The sequence below is a fragment of the Salmo salar genome, chromosome 02 (assembly GCF_965601325.2).
Source record: "Salmo salar chromosome 02, fSalSal1, whole genome shotgun sequence".
In the NCBI taxonomy this organism is placed as follows: domain Eukaryota; kingdom Metazoa; phylum Chordata; class Actinopteri; order Salmoniformes; family Salmonidae; genus Salmo; species Salmo salar.
In genome coordinates, this window is record NC_138292.1 from 49,305,263 (window position 1) to 49,331,507 (window position 26,245).

General features: G+C 47.2%; 2 protein-coding genes across 7 annotated transcripts; both read right to left on the minus strand.

Moving 5' to 3' along the window:
* Positions 1–1,518: 1,518 nt before the first annotated feature.
* On the minus strand, positions 1,519–4,076 carry pigv (phosphatidylinositol glycan anchor biosynthesis, class V). Of its 2 annotated transcripts, none has more exons than XM_014169789.3 (3): positions 3,718–4,076; positions 2,404–3,570; positions 1,519–2,187 (listed from the first exon to the last, which is right to left on the minus strand). In XM_014169789.3, the coding sequence occupies exons 1-3, from the start codon at positions 3,778–3,780 to the stop codon at positions 2,125–2,127; spliced, it is 1,293 nt and encodes a 430-aa protein (XP_014025264.1). In that variant the 5' UTR covers positions 3,781–4,076; the 3' UTR covers positions 1,519–2,124. The 2 variants fall into 2 exon arrangements, with proteins under 2 accessions (XP_014025264.1, XP_014025255.1); XM_014169780.3 differs by having other exon boundaries at positions 1,519–2,237.
* A 479-nt stretch (positions 4,077–4,555) lies between these two features.
* Positions 4,556–26,084, minus strand: arid1aa (AT-rich interaction domain 1Aa). 5 transcript variants are annotated; one of them, XM_014169815.3, is made up of 20 exons: positions 24,120–26,084; positions 20,150–20,368; positions 19,386–20,006; positions 19,074–19,181; positions 18,026–18,266; positions 17,707–17,796; positions 17,202–17,375; positions 16,218–16,554; positions 13,660–13,805; positions 13,018–13,124; positions 12,540–12,755; positions 12,074–12,278; positions 10,918–11,047; positions 10,556–10,743; positions 10,305–10,464; positions 9,948–10,073; positions 9,602–9,719; positions 8,573–9,446; positions 8,250–8,380; positions 4,556–7,769 (listed from the first exon to the last, which is right to left on the minus strand). In XM_014169815.3, the coding sequence occupies exons 1-20, from the start codon at positions 25,032–25,034 to the stop codon at positions 5,835–5,837; spliced, it is 7,041 nt and encodes a 2,346-aa protein (XP_014025290.1). In that variant the 5' UTR covers positions 25,035–26,084; the 3' UTR covers positions 4,556–5,834. The 5 variants fall into 5 exon arrangements, with proteins under 5 accessions (XP_014025290.1, XP_014025284.1, XP_014025312.1 ...); XM_014169809.3 differs by having other exon boundaries at positions 9,623–9,719; positions 19,047–19,181; XM_014169837.3 differs by having other exon boundaries at positions 9,623–9,719; positions 12,546–12,755; positions 24,120–26,083.
* Between the last annotated feature and the right edge of the window lie 161 nt (positions 26,085–26,245).

Consider the following 26,245-nt stretch of genomic DNA (forward strand, 5'->3'; position numbering starts at 1 on the left):
CTCGAGGCCTGATGTAAGAGGGAGCCCGGGGGTAGAGGCGTGTGGTAGAAACTCCCTGAGCTGGACCCTCAGGAGACAGGGTAGAGGATGAAGGAGCAGGAAATCTCTGGATGCAGGTGGGCGAAATGGTTGGTCAGCAGGATGTCCAGCTCAGACATTCCTCAATAAACTGAGTTTCCACATTGGAAATTTGGCCGGTCAATATTATCCCGGAACTGTGCAAAATAAGTGCAGCTCCTACATGGGATGAAACCTTCCGAGGCTACAGTGATCGTGGTAGCCGCCAATCTGGAAAAAAACAGCATGATCATTACACAGGTGCACCTTATGCTGGGGACAATAAATGGCCACTAAAATGTGCAGTTTTGACAACGCCACAGATGTCTCAGGTTTTGAGGGAGTGTGCAATTGTCATGATGACTGCAGAAATGTCCACCAGAGCTGTTGCCAGATAATTTAATATTAATTTCTCTACCATAACGTCGTTTTAGAGAATTTGGCAGGACGCTTAACCGGCCTCACAACCGCAGACTACATGTAACCATGCCAACCCAGGACCTCCACATCCTGCTTCTTCTCCTGCGGGATCATCTGAGACCAGCCACCCAGACAGCTGATGAAAGTGTGGGTTTGCACAACCGAACAATTTCTGCACAAACTGTCAGAAACCATCTCAGGGAAGCTCATCTGCATATTCGCCGTCCTCAGCAGGGTCTTGATCTGGCTCCAGTTTGGCGTCATAACTGACTTCAGTGGGAAAATGCTCACCTTCGAAGGCCACTGGCACGCTGGAGAAGTGCGCTCTTCACGGGTGAATCCCAGTATGGCATCGTGTGGGCAAGCAGTTTGCTGATGTCAACGTTGTGAACAGAGTGCCCAATGGTGGCAGTGGGGTTATGGTATGGGAAGGCTTAAGCTACGAACAATGAATACAACTGCATTTTATTGACGGCACAGAGATACCGTGACGAGATCCTGAGGCCCATTATTGTGCCATTCATCCGCCGGCATCACCTCATGTTTCAGCAAGATAATGCACGGCCCCATGTCCCATTTCTTCTATGGCCTGCATACTCATCAGACAGCTACCACTTCCAATTCAAATGAGCTTGAAAAAAGTGAATGACATTTGTTTTGTGACTACAGCGCCAACGCAAATATAGACACGTTCTAATTGAGCTTGGCGTCAAAGTGGGCAACCCGCCCGCACTGCTTCGGTTGGGTCATTTATAATTCAAAACAATACATTCACACTCGCCTTTGAGTTTAGACCATCTGTTTTTAGACTCTCCATAATTATGTGCACTGCTCACCTTCAAGTTTCAATGTCATTTGCTAGTAATATTCTAGAGTAATGATGCAAGTTTTATCAGAAGGTCAACTACAGTAGCATGCATGGTCTGTATAAAATACAGCAAGTTCGCTAGCTAGCTTCATTTACTTAAGATCTTAACTTTCTAGGTGCTCAAATCAATGGTTGAAATGCTGCAAGCAGAATCTATCAACAAAAAACGCAAATTATTTGTGATGCATACTATTTTAATTGTTAACTTAAAACACAGCAATGCTTTATTATACAGTATCTCTTTAGTTAACAAAAAATACAATAATACATGCACTTAAAGCACAAACTGCACCCTGTACATTTTCAGAGACAATTTGATATAATGGAACTGTTAAGTGAATTGAATAATCAGTGCATCAATGCTGGATTACGAATCAATCCAATGTTTTTCTTGTTAAAGAAATATTAAAATATGCAATTTTCTGAAAATGAAATGAGTGCAAATAAAACGCATGAACCTTATTGCCTAACACTAACAGAGGGGAGTAGCCAGTTGCGATCTAAAACGGAACAGGCAGAAAATGACACGCTTCAGAGCTATTATTATTGCCCTCAAATAGTATTTTGTGCACACATCAGATCTTCAGTAGAAAGTGTCAGGTCAAGTCCATGGTAAGAAGTTACTGTGCAGTGCCAGGCCCATAAGCCAATAGGAGATGAAGTACCCTAGAATCCATCGTGTGGGAATAGAGCATGTCTTCCAGCGGGACATTAGATGAACAATGGGGTTTTGGGGTAAGTACAAGAAGACAGTCCTAGGTGTCCCCCGCTGCTGCCCCTTATTGAATGTGGGTGGTGACCTTCGCTGAAGGAGAGGCTCGTAGAGTAAGAGCAGGTGGGCACTGATCCAGAAAGGTACAGGGGAGGAGGAAGACAGAAACCGGGTCAAAACCTGGAGAAATCAGTAAAAGACAATAACATTAATGGACTAGACGAGCTGCCTGTATTTCATAAAAATCTTCAAACACAGCAATGTGTTTAACATAGTGACTGTTGTTCCCCCACTAGACCTGTTAAAATCCCCTTACATAAACATTTTCCACTGATTCGTTCCTTACCTGCACATGCATGCAGAATGTTCCAAATCCCAGTAGCATTGTAGCATGCACCACATACAAAAACACCCTGGGGCTGTAAAATCCAGGTGTGGGTTTGTCTGGCCATTTATTTGCCCCTCCGTCCCACAGCCCCAGTCTCAGACACCTGGCTGGGTTAGCCGTATAGTACATGTAGGCCGCCGCCATGCCAAGAGTTGCCATGGGCAGCGCCAGCAGGAAGTTGGGTATCTGCTTAAGCTGGAAGTAGCGCAGGAAGCCCACATCCCAATACACATCCTGGATATGAGAGTAGAGCAAGGGGAGGGGTCGCAGGCACCAGAGGGGTGGGGGTGCGTTTTCATCAGGGACCCTGTAGCCTTTATCCTCAGCAAGCTGGATGAGGGCAGGAGAAACCTGCTCCAAGGAGAGGGAGGGTGTACAGAACGCCCTGTAACCATAGTACTGGAAGACCAAGAAGGGGAGCGCAATAACTGCTGTGCCCAATGCAGCCGTGAACAGGAGATGAGCGACGATCCAGGTGTAGTGGAGGCATTTGTGGTGCCTGTTATTGTCCTTACGCAGTCCCCAGATCTTGCACAGGGCCTGTTGCAGGGGCAGATACAGCAAGAATCCTACATTCACAAGTCCATTGGCTCTCGCAGCAGTAGCTATACTCAGAGCCAGGCAGGCTCTGAGGGTGTATCCTCTCTCAAGGAGAAAGAGGCCACCGAAGGTCAGTGCAGCAAACAGGCTCTCTGAGTAACCAGCCATCATGAAGACATTGGCAGGGGTGAGACAGTAGAGCAAACTTGAGACTAGAGCAAGACGGCGGTCCTGCAGCACCACACGGCCGAGTCCATACAGTGCTACCACACTCAGCAGGAAGAGGGCGCTGTTACCCAAGGCAACAGCCAGTAGCAGGCGTCCACGCAGTGTAAGACAGCCACTGAGGGGCAGTAGTATAGTCTCTGCAAGCCCCCGCAGTATGACTGGGAACAGGGGGAAGAAGGCGTAGTTGTGCTCATACAGGTAACCCCTCTCAGCAATGAAGAGGAAATGCTCTGCATCCCAGTGGGAGAGGCCCCCTAGAAACCATTGCACTGCAGGGTCCAGAAGCCGAGGCTCCTCTGCACGTGGAGGAGTGAATGCATCAGCTTCGTGATCTGGGATTGCAGCATTTAGGAGAGCCTGAAAGGGAGGCATTGCAAACATGAGATGACAAGCACACACCAATGACACTTTTCAAATTGATTAACATCCAAGTCCTTCAGTCTGTGGACGTCATGTTGTAGTTAACAAGCAACTATTGTAAATAAATACATTATTATTACTGACCTGTATTAGTAGTGACAAGCCTCTTGTGGTGGCGGCGAATTGCAGAACCGTCTTCACGTCCATCTGTCATTACAATGAACAGCCTTACCCATAACAATATCTAGCGCGAGCTAGCTTGGTGTGGATGGAACGAAGGCAACACAATTTTCAGCCTCTACAAACACTCGAAATAGACGGTGGCAAATGGGACGAAACGTTTACATTCATTTACACACGGTCTATTTCTTGCTTTAAATTTTTTTAACGTTACACATATCTTTACCTTTTGATTAGAAAACCCAGGTCAGAACCATAGACATTAAGGTCAGAAACATTCATATTCTATTGTTGGAACTGGTTGGTTCGCAATATTTTACTTCCGGTGGAATTTTCTTTATTTCAAAATAAAAGTTCGAGTGAAAAAGATCGTCTCTAGCTGTTAGAAGGGAATGATATTTGCTTTGAATGATCAGTTATCATTATTGCATAATGAAATACTACAATAACTTATGACCTTTCATAAATATACTAATTACAATACCATATAAATGATAGATTTATCATGTATCTACAATCGACTAGTTTGTCTTGATTCAAATCCTAGAAACTAGTCATAACCAAGGAAGCTGAGACAAAGGGGATTTTATCCCAGCCCATTTCTAACATAATAACCTGATTCAGTTTATCAAGCTTGACAATTAGTTGAATCAAGTGTTCTAGTACTGGGCTAAAATAAAAATAAATACATGCACACCCAGTACTTTCACAGGGCCAGGGATTGTAGAAAAATAAACTGCTTTTTAATAAATTGTACATCTGAGAAAGACACTGCAAGTCCAACGGAACAAAACCAAACATCTTATGAAGATTTAATGTACATTTATTCTTACCACGTGGAACATATAGTATAAAGATTTCATACTGAATGATATTCATTGAGCCAAAAAAAGGAAAAGGAGGAATTTACATGTTTTTAGCTACATAGTTTGAAATACAAATATGCAGAATCCTGGAGAAATGAATTGTCAAGTGTGTTTCTTCATCTAGAGTTTTTTTGTTGTACCAGGAGGAGATAACAGATTTGATCTGAGTCTGCCGTACTAAGGAGCCGTGGAGTGAGAGGCCGGAGGAGGGTCTATCAGCAGGGACTGGATGACAGGAACCAAACTCATGGGTCACCTTCCATTCCTCATCAACAAAATGTGTGGGAATAGTGACACAGAGACAGACACAGAAAGGAAGTGTAATGTACAATATCATATATATACACCAGAGCAAAGCTGCATCTGAAGTTGAAAACCAATCCTAAGAGATGATTTATTTTACAAGGGTCAATTCATACAATCAAGGGCTAAAGAGAGGAGGTAAGGGTGTTGTAGTAGGTTCTCGGTACTTTGGGGAAAGCCTTTTAGCTTTTAACGTCAAAACTAAAATGACCTTAACTCTAGTAGAGCTGCATTGGCAAGGTTTTTCTGTATGAAACTTTTTTACAGAATGCCTGACACTCGAGCAGTACGGTAGAGAAAATGCCCTACAATCTACTGCACAGGCCTCCCCAGCGAAGGTGTCTCAACAGCCTACTGAGTGGTAGGCTGACTGGTAAGCATCCAAATTACAGCAACTATGCCATCAGAACAGGCTGTTCCTCAGTCTGCTTTACCTCCAAACATGAACCAGTCTGACTCACTCACTGTGCTCTCGAGGGGCACACAAGGGAACACATTATCCCCAAATTTCCTGTAAACGAGACAGCAACTTTGGTTACAGTTTGTTTTTCAGCTATTTATTTATCTTTATTAAAAATACACCCCCCCCCCCAAAAAAAAAAAAAAACAGTGAGGAACACTCCTAAACCCAGGTTCTCCACTCTGTCATCTAGTTGGCATTAATGTTACAAGTTGTGACAGTTTGTGGAGTCTCTGGTTTGTAAATCCACCACTGTAGCTTTGTGACGTCCCTTCTCCTTGAGTGAGAACAGCGAAAGGGGGCTCAGAGAGTGGAATATGAAGGGTTTGCATAAATTAAAAACAGTCACTTGAACTTTCCCTGCCCCCTACACACATACAAGCCAGGTTGTAACCAGGGGGTGAGGGGGGGACGAAACCAAGAGGAGGTGGAGCCAAAGCTCCCTACAGCTGTCATGACTGGCCAATCAGAAAGAGTACATCGCAGATGACGTGAGACACCACCGAGTTCATGAGAGGTGACACAGAGAGGTCAAGGAGGCGTGACTCGTAGAGTGTGAACTCTGAGTGGTTCTCCTCCACCTTGGCTAAGGCATGCAGGGCCCGGGCCGCCCGCCGCATCATGTCATTACTGGTGGGCTCGAAGTGCATCCCCTGCAGGTGCAGCAGAGAGCTCTGGCTCTGCTGTAGCTGGGTGGCCGCCAGGCTGTCCTCCAAGAAGCCTAGGAGATTACCCACGCTTCCCTTCTGCACGGCAATGGCGCGCGCTGCCATGCTGTCTCCCTGGGCCAGGTTGGCCAACAACACCACCGACATCTCCCTGCAGACGGCCACCTTTCTCTCCCCAACCAGCCGCACCAAGGTCCCATACAGCTTCTCTAACCGACCCAACGGCGGCGTGGCCAGAACCAGGTCCACATTGTTGTCTTGGATGCTCAGCTTGCTGAGGGTCTCCAAGACCAGTCTCTGGGGGGACATTGCGCTGTGTGGCCCCAACGTGGGGAAGGGGTCCTGGGCCTCAGCCGAGGGGCACACAGCCCAGTGGAGGAGGCCGTCCAGCAGCGGAAGGCAAATGCTCTCGGGGTAGATGGAGAGGTCCAGCTGGCCAGAGATGTTGGCCAGAGTGACCAGGCAGTTCTCCCTCAACAGCGACAGGCAGTCCCACCACCATTCGTCCCTCTGGCCAAGACAGTCATCAGACTCCTCCTCCTTCTCGTAGGTGAGCGGGGCCCGTTTCCTCTCAGGGTGGCGGTGGTGTAGCAGCACTAGGCGACCCAGCAGCAGCATGAGGCCAGGGTGTTTGGACATCTCCTGGTCGTTGCCAGGCACAAAGGAGAGGCTGCGCACGATGTTGGAGACGCAAACACAGCGGCGGGCCAGAGCATCCTGCCAGTTGGCCAGTGTAACCAGTGGGCCCTCGTCCTTGCTGTGAGGCTCGTCCTCCACCACACGCTGGGGGACTTGCTGACGAGGGGGTCCGCTCGATTTGTCGTGCTCCTGCTGACTCTGGGGCTCTTCCGCCTGTGACATTTCCTCTGTCTCAGCGTCCGAGTGCTCGGACTTCCCCTCCTTACCGTCGGTTGTTGTTGAGGCCTTCTCTGTGGATGATGGCTGGGAGGGCCTCTGATCCCTACCCCCCTTCTGCTTGTCTTTCTCTGTGGGGGTAGCATTTTCCTTGTCCCCCACGTTCTCTGGTTCTGGCCGTTTCTGCTTGGTTGTGGGGATGACCAGCACTCGTTCTCGTGGGACCAGGAATTCCTCCCTCCTTTCAAAGTGGGTCTGGATGTGTTCCGTGCTGTCTCCGCCGCCGGCACTCCAGTGGAGCAGCCCACTGTCAAACTCCTGCACTTTTCCTCTCTGGGTTGCCCTGCCTGCCGGAAACGGGTCCTTCTTCCGTACCATCTTCAGGGGGAGCTTGTCGAACTTGCTAGCCTGTTTGGGTCTCTCCTGGGGGGTAGCCGGGCCCAGGCCAGGGGGGTCCGATGAAGAGCTGGGCTGCTCAAAGGTAGAGAAGCTCTTCTCCTTATCTTCAGCATCCTTCTCTTTCAGTGTCCCCCGTTCTGAGCACGACTCCTGCTCATCCTCTTGCTTCACCCGAGCCTGTCCCTCAATTGTCGTCCCGGCCGGCTGTTTTGAACGCTGCACCACCACCTCTTCTTCCTCCTCCTCGTCATCATCATCCTCCTCCTCCTCATCCTCTCCTTCTACCTTCATGTCCTCCACCCCTGGTTCCTCATCTTCCGTGCAGCTCCAGTCTCTTTTCAGGGCGTCAGGGTCCAGTAGAGTCCTCTGGCCGGGATCGCCCACCTCGTACTCGCGCAGGATCCCAAAGATCTCGATGAGGCAGCGCCGGAAGTACTCCACCACCAGCTCCAGCAGGCCAGGCAGCTGAGGAGAAAATCAATAGTTTACATTGTATGATATGATGTGCATGACAGAAAATCTGGAAAAGGGTTTGGGAATAGGTCAAATGTAATACATTTGTGAAAGGATAAATGTAAAAACAAAAGAAAAAGCCCTAAATCAGAAAATATGACATTTCTGATTGGATAGGTTTACCATGTAGGGTTTTTATTAAAACCGCTATCCCACATTGTGGCCAGTGTAGTAATAATAATTTAGTGAGTGATTATATTTGTCCTATTTACACATGTACAAGTGTGCATTAATGTGTTTTGCATAGCAGACTCTCCCCAAGACACCCTCAGAGAGTGGGGTCACATCTAGGGTCTGGCAAAATTAGGTTTAAGCACCTTATTCATGGGCACCGTCAGATTTTTCACCTTGTCGGCTCGGGATTCGAACTAGCGACCTTTTGGTTACTGGCCCAAAGCTCTACCCGCTAGGCTACCTTTCTTGTTAGCTCACCGAATTGAGGTTGAAGGTGGAGATGCTGTTGTCGTCATACAGGAGGATGTTGATGGTGTCGAGGGCCCACGTGCTCTCAGCCAACAGGCCAGACTTTAGGGACATCATCACCCTCCAAGCCTCTGGGGTCCCTATGGAGATACAAAGTATTTTAACTCAAGCCGATACCCTTCACAGTACTGATGGACCACACAATACAAACACGTTCATAGAGAGCCGAAGCAACCTATCAGTGTAATGTCCAAATGTGATCCCTAAATACTGTATAATGCATGTATAATAACATTGATTGTGGGTGGAGTTGTGGGATGTGATATCCATACCGATATCTTTCGTTGTGAGGCATCGGCGTGGTTTTAGGATGGGGTGGGTGGCCTCCACTGAGCCTGGGGGAAAGGGCATGTCTCTACGGATCAGAGGGGACTGCACAGACTGGGGCACTATGTGAGAGGCAGGAACCGGGGGCCCTGCCTTTTGCATCTTGATGCCACTGTGCATGTAGGGAGATTTACTGGGCGACGTCCGGCTCTCCATGGGGCCCCCGCGGGGCATGGGGGAGGGACTGGACACCTGTGGAATGTGGTTCTGCATGGCCTGAGCGGATTGGTAGTTGGACTGTAGGGTGCGGGTCATGGGCGGGCCCGTCCCTCCAGGGCCGTAGGGGGGCTGCCGAGGGCCCATCTGACCTGGCCCCCATTGGCCCTCGTGGTTCATGCGCTGCTCTGATGACATTTCCTCCGAACCACGGTTCATGCCGGGGTGGCCAGGTCCCTGGGCTGGGCCCCCTGGGGGGACACCCTGCCGGTTGGGGTAGTTGCCGGGATAGTTCATCTCCCCGCGGCCTTGCCACACGCCACCCGGGGGTCCGTCAGGGCTTGGCTGCATCATCTGAGGGGGCATGGAGGGCTGGGCGTTGGGCCCCGTGGCGGCCTGCATGCGCTCTCTGTTGAAGGGGAAGGGGAACTGGCCTTGGGGACCAGGCAGGCGGCGGTCAGTGCCGGTGAAGGAGCCGCTGCTGTACTGGGGTTGGTACATCTCTGGCTGGCCAGCAGGGGGTGCAGAGGCCACCCCTGGCTGCTGCTGCGGTTGTTGTTGCTGCTGCTGCTGCTGCAGCCCTGCACTGAAGGGTGCGCTGTACATCTCCCCCTCGTGACGCTTCGCTGGTGGGTAGCCCCCTTCCACGGGACGCTTGTAGTTCTGCATAGAGCAAATACGCTTTGTTAGGCGGTGTCATTACATTGCATCAGATGAATGTTGATGGCTTTTACTCATCTATACAGTAAGTACTACTTTTTGGGGTAATAACACATGGCTAGTGGTTACTACATTACAGTTTGATTTCCAGTGCTTACACAGTGGGTTGGAGCCATCACCTGTTGTTGCTGTGGGTACATTCCTGGCTGTTGATTGGGATAGGAACCACCAGGGGGAGTACCATGGCCAGGATATTGATTACCATAGGAATCATTCCTGTAAACAACCACAATACATCAACAAGACATTCCAAATAAACTGAGTGCCTATGTACCTAATATTGCTACAGTATACTGCTAGTGTGCCAATAAACCCTCTGAAAAACAACCCAATCTTTACAATATTGCAAGACTATAAATGCTGAGACAGTCAGTGCATGGTGTCTGTCCGCACAAGTTTATGTCAGACCTCTCCTGAGAGAGTGGTGCTGGGTGGTGAACTCACCGTGGCTGCTGCTGTGGTGGGTAGCGGTTTGGCGAGTACATCCCCGTGTCGGAGTTGACGGGCATCAGGTTTGGCTGCGGTGCACCAGATCCCATGCTGCCCTCTGGGCCCATCCCCTGCTCTGGCCTGGTAAACAACACCATACAGGACAAGGTTGGTTGACCACACTTAGTACAAATCATTTCCATAAAAAAAGGAAATGAGCAGACTTCTTCGCAGTCAAAGATGGTGTCTGTATAGAAATAGAATTATACTCAATATGGCCTCCAGTCCACCCAACATAGACACATTGACTTGAATGTGGGTGTCCTTTATAGTAATTATATTTCTACGATCTAAGCGTGTGTAGGGTCTTACCTCCTTTCGTAGCCTTGTCCGTAAGGTCCTGGTCCGTACTGTTGTCTCTGAGCCATCGACATGTTCCCCATAGCACCTGGAGGAGGCCCACGGTTAAACTGTTGCTGCTCAGCCATCCCACTGTTAGGACCCTGACTGGCAGGCAAGAATTGCTCCCCAACTGGAAAGAAATACACACTCCGTCAGCAAGGGACCCAGCTTCCCAGCACCATCAGTTTCTAGGGATCTTTCTTGTAGCCGCTTCTACCCACCTTTCCGCATGGCCCCAAAGGGGTCTTTGTTAGGCCCTGGACCCTCGTAGGGCCCTGGACCCATGCGACCTGGCATCTCTGGGGTGCTCATGCCAGACTGGTAGCCAGAGTTAGGGGTCAAAGAGTTCCTTCTGGGGAAAGCAGGGTCACTACCGTCAGCAAATGGGTCCTGCAGCGCCACATTGCTCCTAAAAGATAGAGGGACGTTTAGGGAGTAAATAGGGGTTTATCAAAACAGATCGCAAACTTGGGGTGAATTCCATTTAAATTCAATAAGTAAATTAAAATTCCAATTGAAGAATTTAATCTCCTGAATGCAATTGATAACTCAAAGAGGGTGAGATTGAAGCGCTGCAACTCACCTGGCCCCGGGTGGTATCTGGGTGGGGTGTGGGGTGGAGGCGGGTGTGGGGGGCTTGAGGTCGCTGCCCTCGGCCATGGAGCTGCTGGTGGACTGGGGGGTCTGAGGGCCCTGGAGAGAACCTGACCCAGCTACCGGAACAAAAGAGGGACATTTCAGTTAGAGAGAGTTGACTTTCATCAGGTGGTTTGAGCCCTGAATGCTGATTGTCTGAAAGCTGTGGTATATCAGACCACATACCACCGGTATGACAATGATTACTATTTACTGGTCTAATAACATTGGTAACCAGTTTATAATATCAATAAGGCACCTTGGGGGTTTGTGGTATATGGCCAATATAATAAGGCTACGCGTTGCGTCGTGCCTAAGAATAACACTTGACCGTGGTATACTGGCCATATACCACACCTTCTCGGGCCGTATTGCTTAATTATACAGGTCATTCAATTGACATTTCTACCGATACTAGACTGTGGCGACATTATCTATATGAATACAGCTGCCAATTCATTAAAGCAGTCAGATGCATTTAACATAGCGCACTTCATTTTATTATGGCATCAGGTTCATTCTTTACCAGAAAGTAAGCTGGCCCTCTTCGAATTCAAGTAGGTCGATTCATTGCTTTCTTTTTATTTATAAAGTTCTCTAACAAAAACTCCCGCCGTACCTAACTTTGTTAATAACAAATAATAAGTATGAGTTACCATACCGGGTCTCAGGGATGGCTAACTCTGGAAATCTCTTCAGTCTCCTCAGAGTTAGGTAAATGTGCTTTTATTTTCTTTGCACCCCATGTATGGAACAGAGTTCCCTACAACTGGATGTTCTGGTGCCTCTCAGGCAGTTCAAAATGTTGATTGGGGACCTCTTTGCTGATGAATGTGATTGTAATTTTTTGTAAAAATATATATTTTTATATTGTATTTTGTAAAATTATGTGTATGCAGGTCTCCCTTGTGAAAGAGATCTTGGTCTCAATGGGACTCCCTGTTCAAATCATCAAAGCCCAAAAAATTTAAAGTTTTGCAACGAAAATGAGCTTTTCATATTGGACAAGACCAGGTAGTCCCAATCAGTTTCTGTCCGTTTTCTTCCGTTTGATGCCTAATAATTACGACCCTGTATAGTGTGGATAACCGTCTGGCACTGACCTGGGGAGGGTGGCTGGACCTTGGCCTGGTTGGCCTTCTTGTTGTCAGTGATGATCTCAGGAGGGGGGTCCTCCCCGCGTTCGATCTTGCACTCGAAGGCGTACAGACATTGGATGTACTGCTTCTTCAGGGAGCTGGCGGCGCTGCTCGACGTGCCAACGTTCAGGTTGGTGGATAGCTCCCGCCACTTCTTGTTCTTGTTCACCTGGACATAGAGCATGAAGACAGGGACATTAAAACAGGGACCAGAGAGAAGGGGATGAGCAAATAAGAACCAAGAGATTGTGCATGGTGTGTTTGTGCATGTGTTATACTTATTTATTGAACCAATATTTATCCAGGAATTCCCATTGAGGTCAGAAGACCTCTTTTATAAGGGAAACCTGGCCAAGAGGGCACCTCAATAGGGAAACACATAGATCAAACACACTACAGTGTATGCATGCATAGTACAGCACAAACCTACACTGACCTGTGCGAAGCCTCCAATCTCCTTGACCGAGACATAGAGTCTGAAGAGGTCTAGGGGCTTGCGGCCCACAGCAGGCAGATTGGTCATGCCCATGGCCTTCTCCTCGATAAAGCCCAGGTAGCGGTCCACCCACATCTTCCTCTCAAGCTCGGGGCCCAGCTCATACAGACGCGTGATCTTCTCGTTGGTTGTCGTGGAAGAGCTTGACTTCTGTAAGGCGTCAAGAGAACACAGGACGTCAAGAGAGAGCCGTCATGAGGGAAAGGGTTGGGTTATAAACCCATTGGTCTTATTTCCCTTTAGTAGCTAGCTCATTGGCAACTGTAATAACCATGGAATAAAGTCAAAAGTATGATCGTAACACGTAACAGTTTACAAACAATATGGTTTATAATGTAGTTTCTTTTAACGTACACACAAGCCCTTAAATAAAATTGTCCCAAGTGGACAGACAAAGCCATTATCTTATCACCTTGGATTTAGTCGGTTCTGCTTTCGGTGTTCCGTCCACTTTGTTGTTCATCTTTTGGCCCTGGTTCATTTTCCCATCCATACCAAACTCTGGACTGGGGGCCAAACCTAGGTACAAGGGTACATTGTGGGGTTGAGCACTGTTCAATGGCTTTTGAACAACAATTCTCGGGATCAGGACATATACCAAACAACTGCTGAACAAACAGAGGCAGCTGACATTTTTTTGTATTCTAATTTCAGAGCAATACAGACTAACAACAAAGTTTCCCCTATAGAACTTATTCATACCGCGGCCATTGTTCATTGACCAACGTTATCTTCAAACAGGATAGGAAGTGCTCTGGTTAAACCAATGCAAAAACTTTCCTCAAGTGTAACTTAGATTAACAACCACTGCACTAAAACTATATTTGTTTTGGAAAACTCATACTTAGCTACCGCACTATCCGTCAATGCTAGAACTTTCAGATGCAAAAAAGGTCTATTGTGAAAACACTGCAGACAAATTGCATCAGGCCTTACTTACTAGCCACCCCAATGCAAACCTATGCCACTGACCACCATCCCAACCAAAGTCATCCTGCCATTTCAGAAATACCCCGGGCACCATGGAGCAACAGTATTGGACTACAGTACTCACCACTGGAGTTATTGGCCATGTTGGGCCCCATAGGGAAAGGCGGGCCGCCCTGCGCGTTCATCATGCCAGGCATGTTGTTCATGGAAGGGCCATAGGGGGCGCCAGAGCCCATCATGCCAGGGGACATGTTGGGGTAGCCAGGCATCCTGAACGATGAGGGACAACCACACTTTTAGCATGTAGCATGATATCAGAGTTAAAAACATTCCTCTCCTGCTGAGAAATTAATCTCTTATGCTGAAAAACAATCAATCAGTTATGCAACAATATCACTAAATAAGAAAGAGTGAGTTATGAGTGCCATTGCAAGGGGGAATTGTATGAGTTCTTGATATGAAAATGACTAGTGACTTTGTACACCTGTGAAGACTAAAGAGAGGGAAAATATGCTGAACCTGCATCTGAATTCTCCAATGCATTTCATGTTTGGATGTAATGTGAGAGCCAGGTATTCCTCGTAGTGACAGGGGCTGGATAACATCTTGTCTGCCTCTGCCTGTCTACCTCTCAGTAAGTCTGTCCTCATCTCATCTGCTCTCTCCTTTGTTTATTTCCTGTTGCTCTAATCACTCCTCTCACCGCCTTCACTGGACCTTCAACGTAGAGGAAAATCTACTAGTTAGGACCAGATAAGGCATACGCAACACATTAACAATGATAAAAAAAATATTATATTGTGCCTGGAGGCACACACCTGTCTAATAAGGTCCCACAGTTGACAGTGCATGTCAAAGCAAAAACCAAGCCAGGAGGTCGAAGGAATTGTCCGTAGAGCTCTGAGACAGGATTGTGTCGAGGCACAGATCTCGTGAAGGGTACCAAAAACTGTCTGCAGCATTGAAGGTCCCCAAGAACACAGTGGCCTCCATAATTCTTAAATTAAAGAAGTTTGGGACCACCAAGACTATTCCTAGAGCTTGCAGCCCGGTCAAACTGAACAATCAGGGGAGAATGGCCTTGGTCAGGGAGGTGACCAAGAACCCAATGGTCACTCTGATAGGGCTTGAGAGTTCCAGAAGGACAACCATCTCTGCAGCACTCCACCAATCAGGCCTTTATGGTACAGTGGCCAGACAGAAGACACTTCTCAGTAAAAGGCACAAGAGCCCTCTTGGAGTTTGCCAAAAGGCACCTAAAGAATCTCTGGTCTGATGAAACCAAGATTGAACTCTTTGGCCTGAATGCCAAGCGCCACGTCCGGAGGAAACCTTGCATCATCACTACGGTGAAGCATGGTAGTGGCAGAATCATGCTGTGGGGACGTTTTTCAGCGGCAGGGACTGGGAGGCTAGTCAGGATTGAGGGAAAGATGAACGGAGCAAAGTACAGATAGATCCTTGATGAAAACGTTCTCCAGAGCGCTCAGGACCTCAGAGAAAGGTTCATCTTCCAACAGGACAACGACCCTAAGCACACAGCCAAGACAAAGCAGGCGTGGCTTCGGGACAAGTCTCTGAATGTCCTTGAGTGGCCCAGCCAGAGCCCGGACTTGAACCCGATCGAACATCTCTGGTGAAACCTGAAAATAGCTGTGCAGCGACGCTCCCCATTAAACTTGACAGAGCTTGAGAGGATCTGCAGAGAAGAATGGAGAAACTTCCCAAATACAGGTGTGCCAAACTCATAGCATCATACCAAAGAAGACTTGAGGCTGTAAACGCTGCCAAAGGTGCTTCAACAAAGTACTAAGTAAAGGGTCAGAATACTTATGTAAATGTGATATTTCAGTTTTGTAATAAATTTGCAAACATTAAAAAAAAAACAGTTTTTGCTTTGTCATTATGGGGTATTGTGTGTAGATTGATGAGGGGGAAAAAAACAATTTAACACATTTTAGAATAACATGCTGACCACACCACCTGCGTCGCATATACATGGGAAAGGCGGGCCGCCTTTGTGGTTGTCCCACATATACATGTTATTCAATCATTGCATCCACGCCATTGCGCGTCAACGAGTATACGCGTAGCCAGACGCTAAAATAGAACTTAGTTCTATTTGTGACGCTTGACGCCCTGTCTCTCCCATCTCCTCATTGGTTTGTAGGAGCATATACCCACATGGGTGATTGAAAGATGAACTGAGGTCCACACTTCAGTCCAGTTGGGAGTGGTAATGCACCTTAAAGTTGGTTGCCATCCGCCATATAAAGTCCAAAGAAGAAGCCTGAAGGAGGAGAGATTACTAGAAAAAAATGATTTGGTTTACCGTTTTATTGTGGATTAATTGTCGGAGTAGAGGACATTGTGCATTTCAGGTAAAATAACAACCCAATGTTTATATCCCAGGACAAATTAGCAAGCAAGAGCAAGGTAGCTAGCTAAATTGCCTTAAATGTTTAATGCTTTCGACCTGTCTCCAAATTAATATTGTTGGTTCAGAGTTTGTTTTGATTTTCAACCTGCTGATCGCGTCTAGTGTGGGTGGAAAAATCAACAACTGGTCTGGTCAGCATGTAAGGCTGTAATGTAACAACATGTGGAAAAAGTCAAGGGGTCTGAATACTTTCCAAATGCACCGTACATGTGTAATATGGGTTAGTAAAGAGTATAGTGTACCTGCTGTGTATGGAGTTGGTAGCAGCGTGTTGCATGACTACAGCTGCAGCCTCCTGGGCCTTCCGGTTGAGGCCGGGGGGAGGGCACATCCCTGAGCCCACCTGAGGTGGCATGTTACCCATATTGGGTGGCATGTTGGGCCCCATGTTAGGGCCATAGGGACGCACTCCCATCTGGCCCGCAGGCATTCTACCAGGGGGGATGCCTGCGTATGGCAGCCCCCCTTGCCCAGACATGGGGTTGGCAATGCCAGGGCCAGAGTTCATGGGGTTGCCCATGCCAGGGCCAGGGTAGTTGGCATTGGGCATGTTGTTGTATCCAGGTTGCCGGGGGTAAGCTGTAATAGAATGAACAAAAACAGTGTGTAAAAAAAAAAATACACTGCTCAGGTGACATTGGGAAGACTAGCTATAAGCGCAAAACAACAAACTAAATATTTAATCAACTTGGGGTTGTATTGTGAAAGGTGTACTTGACTGCTAATGTCTGTTTAAGTTGTGCAAGGCACTATACTGAGCTGGCAGTGGAGCTGTGCACACTGAGCTAATGAGCCTGCCATCACAGTGGCAGCTCTACTGACAGGGGGGCTCTGCTATGTCAGCTGACTGTTCTCCATGGCTAAAAATAGCTGCACTAGGCTCAAAGAGGGAGGGATGAGCTGATAGGATGGAATTCCTGAGGCAAAAATACATATTCCATGGATTTGGCTGGGGGAACAAACAAGAAGCAACTTCACAGGATGGTGAGACAATTAAGTGGGATGCATTTATACATTGGCAGTCAGAGGATAACCAAAATGTTAAAGATCAAAATGATTAAAAGTCTATTTGGTATATCAACTGAGTTGTTCTTTTTCAAGTGTACCAAATTTAGACATTTTAACATAAAATAGAACTCACTTCTATTAAAAGCAAAACTAAACCAAAGGATCCTTTAACTAATTGCCACCAGCCTTTGTTGCACAGTGTAACCCACAGAACTCACCTTGTGGGCCATACTGCCCACCCTGAGGTCCGTAGCCCCCCATGGAGTTGTTCTGCTGCTGATAAGGTCCCATCCCAGGGTGCATCTGGCCTCCAGAGGACTGTCGGGGTGACATGGGAGAGGCAGACTGTGGTGAACCATATGGGGGCATCTGGGGGTTTCTCTGTATGAACCCTGGCAGGGTCAGAGAAGAGAGTGAAAGAGATGTTAATCCTCCAACAAAACACTGGAAATCTCTCATGAAACACATCAGAGGGCTTTGGTACAGAAATTACCCAGTATTTACTTAGAAAGTACATGGTAAAATGGCAATTACATGTAATATTATTTGAAGTACCAGAAAGTACCCATTGTTACCACACAATTTTCAATTAAGTACCAGGTAAATACCAGTGGTACCATAAAATAAAGTGCAACCAAAGTTTCTTTAAAACAGCACACTGTCAGTGGTCCCTGCAGAATGGGTAGTACTATGTGAGGGGATTCTCAGTCAGGGTGAACTCACCTCTCTCCTGGGCCATGGGAGACTGGCTCATAGCGGGGTGCAGACTCCCGTCAGACTGCACACTCGATGGTCTAGGGGGCATCTGGGTCCCTAAACAACAGAAGAGTCATCTCAGTAAGTAAATAACAAGTCTAAGTAGGAACAAGGCCACTAATGTCACTACTTAGTTAACATAAGTGTCCCTTAAATATTTTTCATCCAACAAAATGCCCATAGATTGAAACAGTGGAGCTACTGCAGCCAAGCATCTTTTAAAACCATGCAGTATCTCCATTGTTTCAATCTATATTCATATTCACTCTTGTGTACGTGTGTTCACCTGGCATTGTGGCAGGTGAGAGGGGCCCCGTGCGGGAGGTGGTGGCACTGGCGGGGGAGCCGGCGGGTGACGGTGAGGGCCCTCGGATGCCTGGCAGGTGGGGAGAGGTGTGGGGCGAGAAGGGCGACTGGGCCAGGTTGCTCTGCTCGCCCTGGCTGCTTGACACACCTGAAGTGCTCACGCCAGGACTCAGAGCGCCATCCGTGCCCGTGGGCAGGTCATCGATGGAGCCTGAGAGATCCTGCAGACACACAAGACAGGAGACAGCGGGGCCTATGATGAGGAGACGCTGTGGAAAAACGCCGGCCTGATGGAATCGACACAACAGCTATTAGCTGACTGTACAGTTAGCAGTGAGACATCTTGATAACAACTCCATGCATTTCCTGTAGCTCTGTCTACTAGCACAACAGAAGCACATACAGGATGCAAGCACAATTTAATCTCCTCAGTTTTAGAAAGCATGACAACACACTTTCTATTAGGTTTGGAGACATGTGCCCCCCCCCCCCCCCCACACACACACACACACACACACACACACACACACACACACACACACAGTTGTCGTTATTGATCTTGTCGAGGAAAAGAGAGGGCATATTAGAGCAGGGGTTGTCATGGTTACGGTGGACGTGTGCCGACTCAGCGCGCCGTAACCCTGCCATGTGAATCTGATACACGCTCTCACACGTTAGGCGTGTACGCCGTCGCTTTTGCTCTCGTTTTATCCAGGCCGGAGCTCTGCTGAAATTTACTAATATTCATCTCCCAGACAACATTTCTGTAAGTCCACAAAACACGCTACACATGCCCAATGACATCTACAGACACACACACACACACACAATAAACAGGGGTAGCATTAATTAACCACAACAGCATACACAACCACAACAGCATACACAACGGTTTTACTATGTTAAGTCTAAAATGGGTCACACGGAATCATGCAAACATGTTTCAATGCATTATGATTTTAGAACAATGTAATAATTTGATTTATAGATGTATAGTATACCTTTGCACAGGTTGGGTGAGGACTCACCGGTAGGCTGGACAGCTGGCCTTGCATGCTGACGTCCTCCGAGACACTTTTGGGCTGGTTGGAGGGAGGGGCGCTAGACTGGGAACTGAACGAGTCCTGGGATATCTCCTGGGGGAGAGAGAGAATGAGACAATCAGTATTGAAGAGCATTCACATACATGCGCACATGAGAATACACAGTGACAATACCAATGCCTTCCATCTGGTGAGCAAGTATGGCAACCGGTACTGCACGTTCAATGACGATATCAAAGGTACCTCAATCATAATACATAAATTGCGCGCACACATACACACCAAACTCAGTTGTACCTGCTGTGGTGGAGGAGGGAAGCGTTGGTAAGGTGACTGCTGTGATTGCTGTTGCTGTGGAGGATTCTGGGAGTAGGATGCAGGCTGGCCCTGTGGATGCTGGCTGTGACCTGGTGGTTGCTGAGGGGGTTGAGAAGGTATCTGGGGTTGCTGCTGCTGCTGCGTGGGGAGCTGTTGTGGGCCCTGCGTGGGTGGATAGCTAAGCTGGGGCTGCGACACTGCTGGGACCTGGGAGCTGGCCTGCTGTAGAGGCTGGCTGGGAGGCCCCTGCTGCTGGGGGTAAGGAGGCTGACCAGACTGGGCCTGAGCCTGGGCTGGGCCCTGGGAGTAGGGCGGCTGAGACTGTGGGGGCCCTTGGGATGGACCTGGCTGCGGGCCCTGGGACTGGGGGGGCATGTGGGGCTGCGGATAGGGCGGCCCACCCTGGGCATGTGAGGCTGACGTCTGGGGAGGGTGGGACTGCTGAGGGTAGGGTGTCTGACCACCCTGCTGTCCGAGAGGTGCCTGGGGGTAGGGCCCTTGCTGCTGGCCTGGGTGTAAAGCCTGGCCCTGTTGGCCGTAGTAGGGCCCTTGGCCCTGAGGCCCATAGCCTCCTGGTCCCTGCTGCCCATAAGACGGCATCTATACACAAATACAGATGAATGTTAGAAAATAAGAAAATAGGTAGGCATATGACAAGCAAGCCATATAGTAGTGCGTGAATAGGAGGGCTGATTCCGGTGTGAGAGAATGTAGGAATAATTCAGCTTTATGACACCACTGACCTGCTGCCCGTACTGCATGCCTCCCATAGCCCCAGGGGTGCGGCCCTGCATGACCACCGGGTATCTCTGGGAGCCAAGGGGACCGTAGCCTTGGCCCGGGTATGCGTGACCCTGCTGGGCTCCTGGGGGTGGCCCCTGCCCAGGTTGTTGGGAGTATGGACTGCCCCCTCCGTACTGCTGGCCTCTCATTTTAGCCATCGGATCCATTGCACCTGGGGGCTGTGGAGCAGAAACAAAGATGAAATACATGAACAACACTTCATAACATGAACACTATTAAAAAAAATACTGAGAAGTGTGGTTGACCGGATGTACCATAGATCACAAAAGACTTGGATACGGGCAGATGACTATACTATAGTTTATAGGCACTTTAATTATATAGCAGGGGTCTCGCATGCAAGCCAACTCACACATTTCAAGCTTCCCAACACAGCAAGAGCTATAGGTACACATTTTCCCATCCAGATAGGCACAAAAACTAAAAACATGACAAAGGGGAAGTCCACGTGAGAGCTACTAGAGCAAAGGGAACAAGGATTTTTTTCCCCCTTCACATTTCCCACGGTCATTAACCTGACTTTTACCTTTTTTGTGCCATGTTTACGGAAGTCACACACACACATACACATATATATATATCTCATCTCAAATGGAGGGCAGTCTGCCCAATCTTAAACACATCCCAGCTGTGGTCCTGTTTGGCTTGCAAGCTGGTTTCCCTTCTGGGCGGGGGGGCAATTCTGGCTCTGAATGAATGACATCATAAATGGAAGGAGAAGTAGCCTACTCACTATACTGTGTTATGATGTAAACACAACTAACTATGAGTAAGGTATCCACTCAATGGAGAAAGTTTTCTTAAATCTCTAGGCCTCCATCTCAACATTATAATTTCACTATGTAAACCGCTAACCCTTAGGCATATCAGTTTAACTTGCTCAACTCAAAATAACCTAAACAAGGGTGGTCAAAATATTCCATGTCGATAAAGTTAATAACAACAAATGGACAAGCGAATGAAAACATAAGCATTAATTTACCACAGTGGATTCTTATGGGCTTTATTTCTTTATCTGTACCCTTGTCAATGCACACTGCTCTGAGACTTGAGACAGCTCTGGCACGTCACTGCTAAACAAAGGCCTTTAGAAATGGAGGGCAAAAAGCCTTTCTTGACATTTCCCAGCTTCCAGATAATTAATTGAAATAAATAAAAAGCAGCACATGGCTAATCTGCATAAGACAGAGTGGAGACTCCCTAGGTGGGGGAGAGGCGGCTGGACTGTCTCTGTGATTGGCCAAGGGGGGTTAGAAGGAATTCTTAGTCACACACAGAGAGACAGAGTGGCACATGAGATACAGCAGCTACTCATGTCTCACACACGGCTCATGTTCACCTCGCTATGCAGGGTCAACACACAGCAATGCCACAGGATGTAGACCTAACCTTGCCTCAGGAATACATCTGTATGTCATTGATAGATGAACCCATCAAATTGGACAAAGTGGATGATGTCTCCCTAACACGTTAACATTGGCATGCATTACAATCACCAACCTAATAAAGATCCTATTGATGACCAAAACATTGTCAGGTAGAAGTTTGTTAGGGAAAAGTAAAGGTGCATGAGTATTACTGCTTTACATTTACATTTTAGTCATTTAGCAGACGCTCTTATCCAGAGCGTCTTACAGTAGTGAATGCATACATTTCATAAATTTTTTCTCCGTACTGGTCCCCCGTAGGAAACAAACCCACAACCCTGGTGTTGCAAACACCATGCTCTACCAACTGAGCCACACGGGACATTTAATATGCTAGTGAGCTATGGCATGTAAGCAAAGACAGCTGTGCATACATCAGATAGGCCACACTGTAGTCTCGAAGCATGTACATACATTTCATGACAGTTGGTTAGTTCTGGGCGATATTCATGGGTAGATAGGTCGTCAGAGCAGATTTCAGCTTTCCATGATATTTACAGTGGTCACGCCCAAATATGATTGCACCAGATTGTGTTCTCAGGTACTGCAGCAAGTTCTTGTTGTAGCCTACATAAGGGTTTTCCAAACTTGGTCCTAGGGCCCCCCCCCTGGATGGACGTTTTGGTTTTTGCCCAAGCACTACACAGCTGATTCAAATAACCAACTCACCATCAAGTTGATTATTTGAAATCAGCTGTGTAGTGCAAGGGCTAAAACATGCACACAGGTGTGCCCCAGGACCGAGTTTGGGAAACCCTGGCCTACATGGGTCAAATTCAGTTGCTTCAAAATATGAGAAACCCTGTCAAAATAGAGTCTGTGCAACCTGAACTTGCCAAATAATGTTAATTTAGCAATGTCTTTATTTCAAATTCATATCAGACCCACATGGTCTTTTGGTCCTTCAAATTGTTATTGTGATAAATGTTCACATTTTTGTGATATGGATTGTTTGTGATGGATTGCTCATCTGGCATCGACTGTACACATCTCAACCACTAAGAAAAATTGCTTAGTTTCAGATTTGTAGCTTATAAATGCATGGTGCAGATACAAAAACGATTTAAAATGACAGTATAATAAATTATTAACTTGGGTGATTTACCTTGTCATTTTACTTTGATCCAAAATGAGAGGAGATCGTGCGTGCTTAACAATGAGGGTAAAGATACTATAGCCATTTTCATCTGCCTTTCTTTATAGGATGGCGCAAATACGGTTCCGTACTTATACATGTAGGCTACCGAGTTCCGCAAACTCTTCTATTTGCCATGTTGGTTGCGGTTGTTAATGAATATAGAAATTCAACAGGTATGGGTTAGGCTATACCACGTAAATAAATAAATAAACTGTGGCACACAATATCAAACTGGATTGACAAAGGTTAAATGTGAATAAGGTCAATGGGACAAACTCTGACCGTCTCTCCTTATCATAGAATGCATGTGGAATAGTGCAAACAGGCATGTCATAGGTGTGGGAAACAGATGATTGCAAAGTAGTAATTCAGAGAAATTGCCAAAAATGTGTTTAGTATGAGCAATCATGGATTTCTGCAATGTGGAGGTGTGCACTTAACAGGAACTGTTGTTGCTTTACAGCATATGCAATTATAAATGGCCAAGAGCACAGGGTGAGGAGCCAATCAGATCTCAGCTAGCATGTCAAACCAAGACCAACTGTCAACCGGGTTTGACAGCAGGATTTTTACCTCCACAATTCAAATCCCAGAGAAAAGCAATCTGCAGTCAGTCACACAAATCACTAGGCCAATGTTTACAAGCAGAATGCGGTGGGGGAAGCAGTTCCTGGCAACAGAGGCGCCAATTGACACTGTTTTATAAATACATAGGCCAGTGTGTGTTGATTAAAATGTAGCATTTTACATCATTTATTTACTTGTGCAGTCCACTTCAAATCACTTTCAAACACACACGAACACTTGAGTCTAGGCAACATCAGTGTTCTGGGCTTGCAAGTGTTGTGCATTTCCTTCACAATTTCCATAATGATCAAACAGAGTTGCCGACATAAAAATGTATAGTCTACTCATAAGCATTACATTGTACTCCAAAACGACTGACGTTACCAGTACAAACTCTAAGAAATACCCATATTATGGAATAACTGTTTAATTACGTATATACCGCCCTGCCGAGAAACAAGTCAGAGTAATGAATATAGGCCTTTAGTGCTTTTTCACCTCTTTCCAGATTCGGGGCTCCATTCTCTGAACGTTCGAAGTTCGATTTCATAAGGAGGATTACCGAAGAACAGCTGCCTGCAAGTGATACATTTCATACCAACTAAATAAATACTGTTTAATGAGGTGGTGTTGGAAAAACGAGAGGCAGCCATTTTAGAGTGTCTTCGCAAGCGAACTGGCTAGCAACAATGGCTGGCCTGCTACTTTTATGAACTACATACATAAGATTACACCAAATGTACAGCAATAAAGATTCGGTGGAACATGGGCCTTTACCTGGCTTCTACCTAGGGGTTGCCCTGTACTTCCAGGGCTCATAGGCGGCGGATGATGGGTCCTTTGTTGCCAACCCGGATTCCCCCCTCCATACTGACCGCTACTGCCCGTGTCTGTTGGTCCCTTACTAGCGCCTTCCTGATTACTATATTCACTAGATGGGTAATTTGGATATATACGCGTGGAGCTTGGAGATGTTAGGAGCTGGTTGAGGGTTGGGGTAGACGTTGGCTGTGGATTCCCCATATTATATCTCTGGTTGTTGTAAGATGCAGCCATTGCTGTGGGTCCTCCTGCTGGTTGCTGCTTAACGTTAGCTGGCTGTCCCCCAGCTGCTGGAGCCTGGGTATTACGTGAGGGGTTCATGCCGTATCCTTGGCCAGAATAGGGAGTTCTGTTCGGGAATGGATTGTAATTGTTAAACTGGTGGTTAGAAAAGCCATGGTCGTGCGAATTGGGTTGATATGGGTCCATCATATTACTCGACTGCACGGCTGGACCTGCAGCAGCTGCCATGCCAGGGCTTTGTTGTCCGCCATGTTGATGAAAAGGGGCCCGGCCGTAGTGTTGACTGTATCCATAAGAAGGTGGAGGAAAACCGGACCCATGGTGGTGTACCATCCCGGGATGGTTATTCCCCTCGGATCCGATGGAATCATTCTGATTATTATTAGTCCTGGAAGGGTTCCCGTTCCCGTTCTTCATCTCAGGTTCCCCTCCTCCCCCTGCATTTCCAACATCGGCCCCGTCCTGCAGATCCCCCCGGCCCGGAGATCCGCGCTCTAATCCCGGCTGCTTGTTTTCCTGCTGCTTTTCCCCCAGTATAGAATCCTCATTTGGGTCTCGATCCGGTTTCTTTAGTTCGGAAGGCGGGCTTGTGTTGAGAGTGGCGGCGCTGGCGACCTGAGCGGCCATAATACCCCCCTCTCTCGGCGAGTCAGTCACAATCAAACGCTAGCATTGAATATAAATAATTGTTTATAACAATTTATCCTTGTCCCAACTCATTCCCACCCCTTTCACCGGACCGAATCCGGTTTTGTCTCCTGATTCCGATGTGAAAATAATTGGACACGTAATAATAAACCTCAAGGATGCATAAACAGACATATATTCCGGGGGTTCTATTAGTGAGCGAGAATTGAGGCAAGGAACGGAGCGAACCAGCACGAGGCTCCGCGAGATACAGCCATTTTACTAAGCCGTACAGACAGAAGTAAAGTACGGATTGGAGCTAGGTGGGAACCCGGAGTGGATTCGTTCATTTTTACATTGCATAAGGGCACAAAAGTGGTTGCATTCATAGTGATGTTTGGGTTTTAAATGCAACGATTCTTAAAACATGAATCGTTGCTTTGTTCCATTCTATCGACTGTTTTTGAACAATTCAACATGCGACAGGCCTGTAAGCAGGCACCTGATGATTGAGTGGTCATGTTTCATGATTTAGAAGTGTGAATAATAACTATTAGATACATTGTTTCATTATGATGTATCCACATTCAATGAATATAGTTTGGTTGAAAGACTCCTGCTCTGGGCCAGGACTGAAGGGGTAGCATTTCACCAGTGTCGATGTGTCATCGGGTGCGGAGTGCATACTATGTGATGAGGTCGCCAGAATGAATGAGGAAGTGAAACAGAAAAATAAGGTAGTCACACAAATCAGCTACAATCTGGTCATGTTAGCATGTTCTAAATATCAAAACCCAGTTGGGACCTAAAATTGATATTAGCTCTGAATTTTATAGGGAAAACTTTGCCAGAACGAGACTACTAATGCACCCTCACACTAATTCGCTACCCACCCCCTCTCGGTCTGTCTCTCTTTCCTAACGGCAGCAGAAACACTCCTCTTGTGAGTGTGGGGGATGGGCAGTGAATACAGCTTTCTCAGCCGCCAACATTGAACTACGCTGGCCAACCCTGACCTTGCCCTGATTATTAACATTTTGAATCGTGTACTTTGAGTGTACCACAATTTCTTAAGGGGGGGGGGGGGGTTAATTGGGTTGTTGCATTTATGCCATATTCTGATCAATGTGAGGTTAATCTACATTCGTCCCCCCCATACACAAACACAGTTGTACAGGGGGCGCTAAGGAAAAAGGCAGTAAGTGCACACT

Excerpts from the sequence above, each read along its gene's own strand:
- pigv (XM_014169780.3), bottom strand. The coding sequence starts at position 3,780 with ATGGACGTGAAGACGGTTCTGCAATTCGCCGCCACCACAAGAGGCTTG. Across the intron at positions 3,571-3,717 it reads GCTTGTCACTACTAATACAG|GCTCTCCTAAATGCTGCAAT; the intron begins GTCAGTAATAAT and ends CCTCCCTTTCAG. Across the intron at positions 2,238-2,403 it reads CATTCTGCATGCATGTGCAG|GTTTTGACCCGGTTTCTGTC; the intron begins GTAAGGAACGAA and ends TGATTTCTCCAG.
- arid1aa (XM_014169802.3), bottom strand. The coding sequence starts at position 25,034 with ATGGCCGCTCAGGTCGCCAGCGCCGCCACTCTCAACACAAGCCCGCCT. Across the intron at positions 11,048-12,073 it reads GGTCCAGCCACCCTCCCCAG|CTGGGTCAGGTTCTCTCCAG; the intron begins GTCAGTGCCAGA and ends TTGTTCCGGTAG. Across the intron at positions 9,447-9,601 it reads TGATGGCTCCAACCCACTGT|AACTACAAGCGTCCCGTGGA; the intron begins GTAAGCACTGGA and ends TGCTCTATGCAG.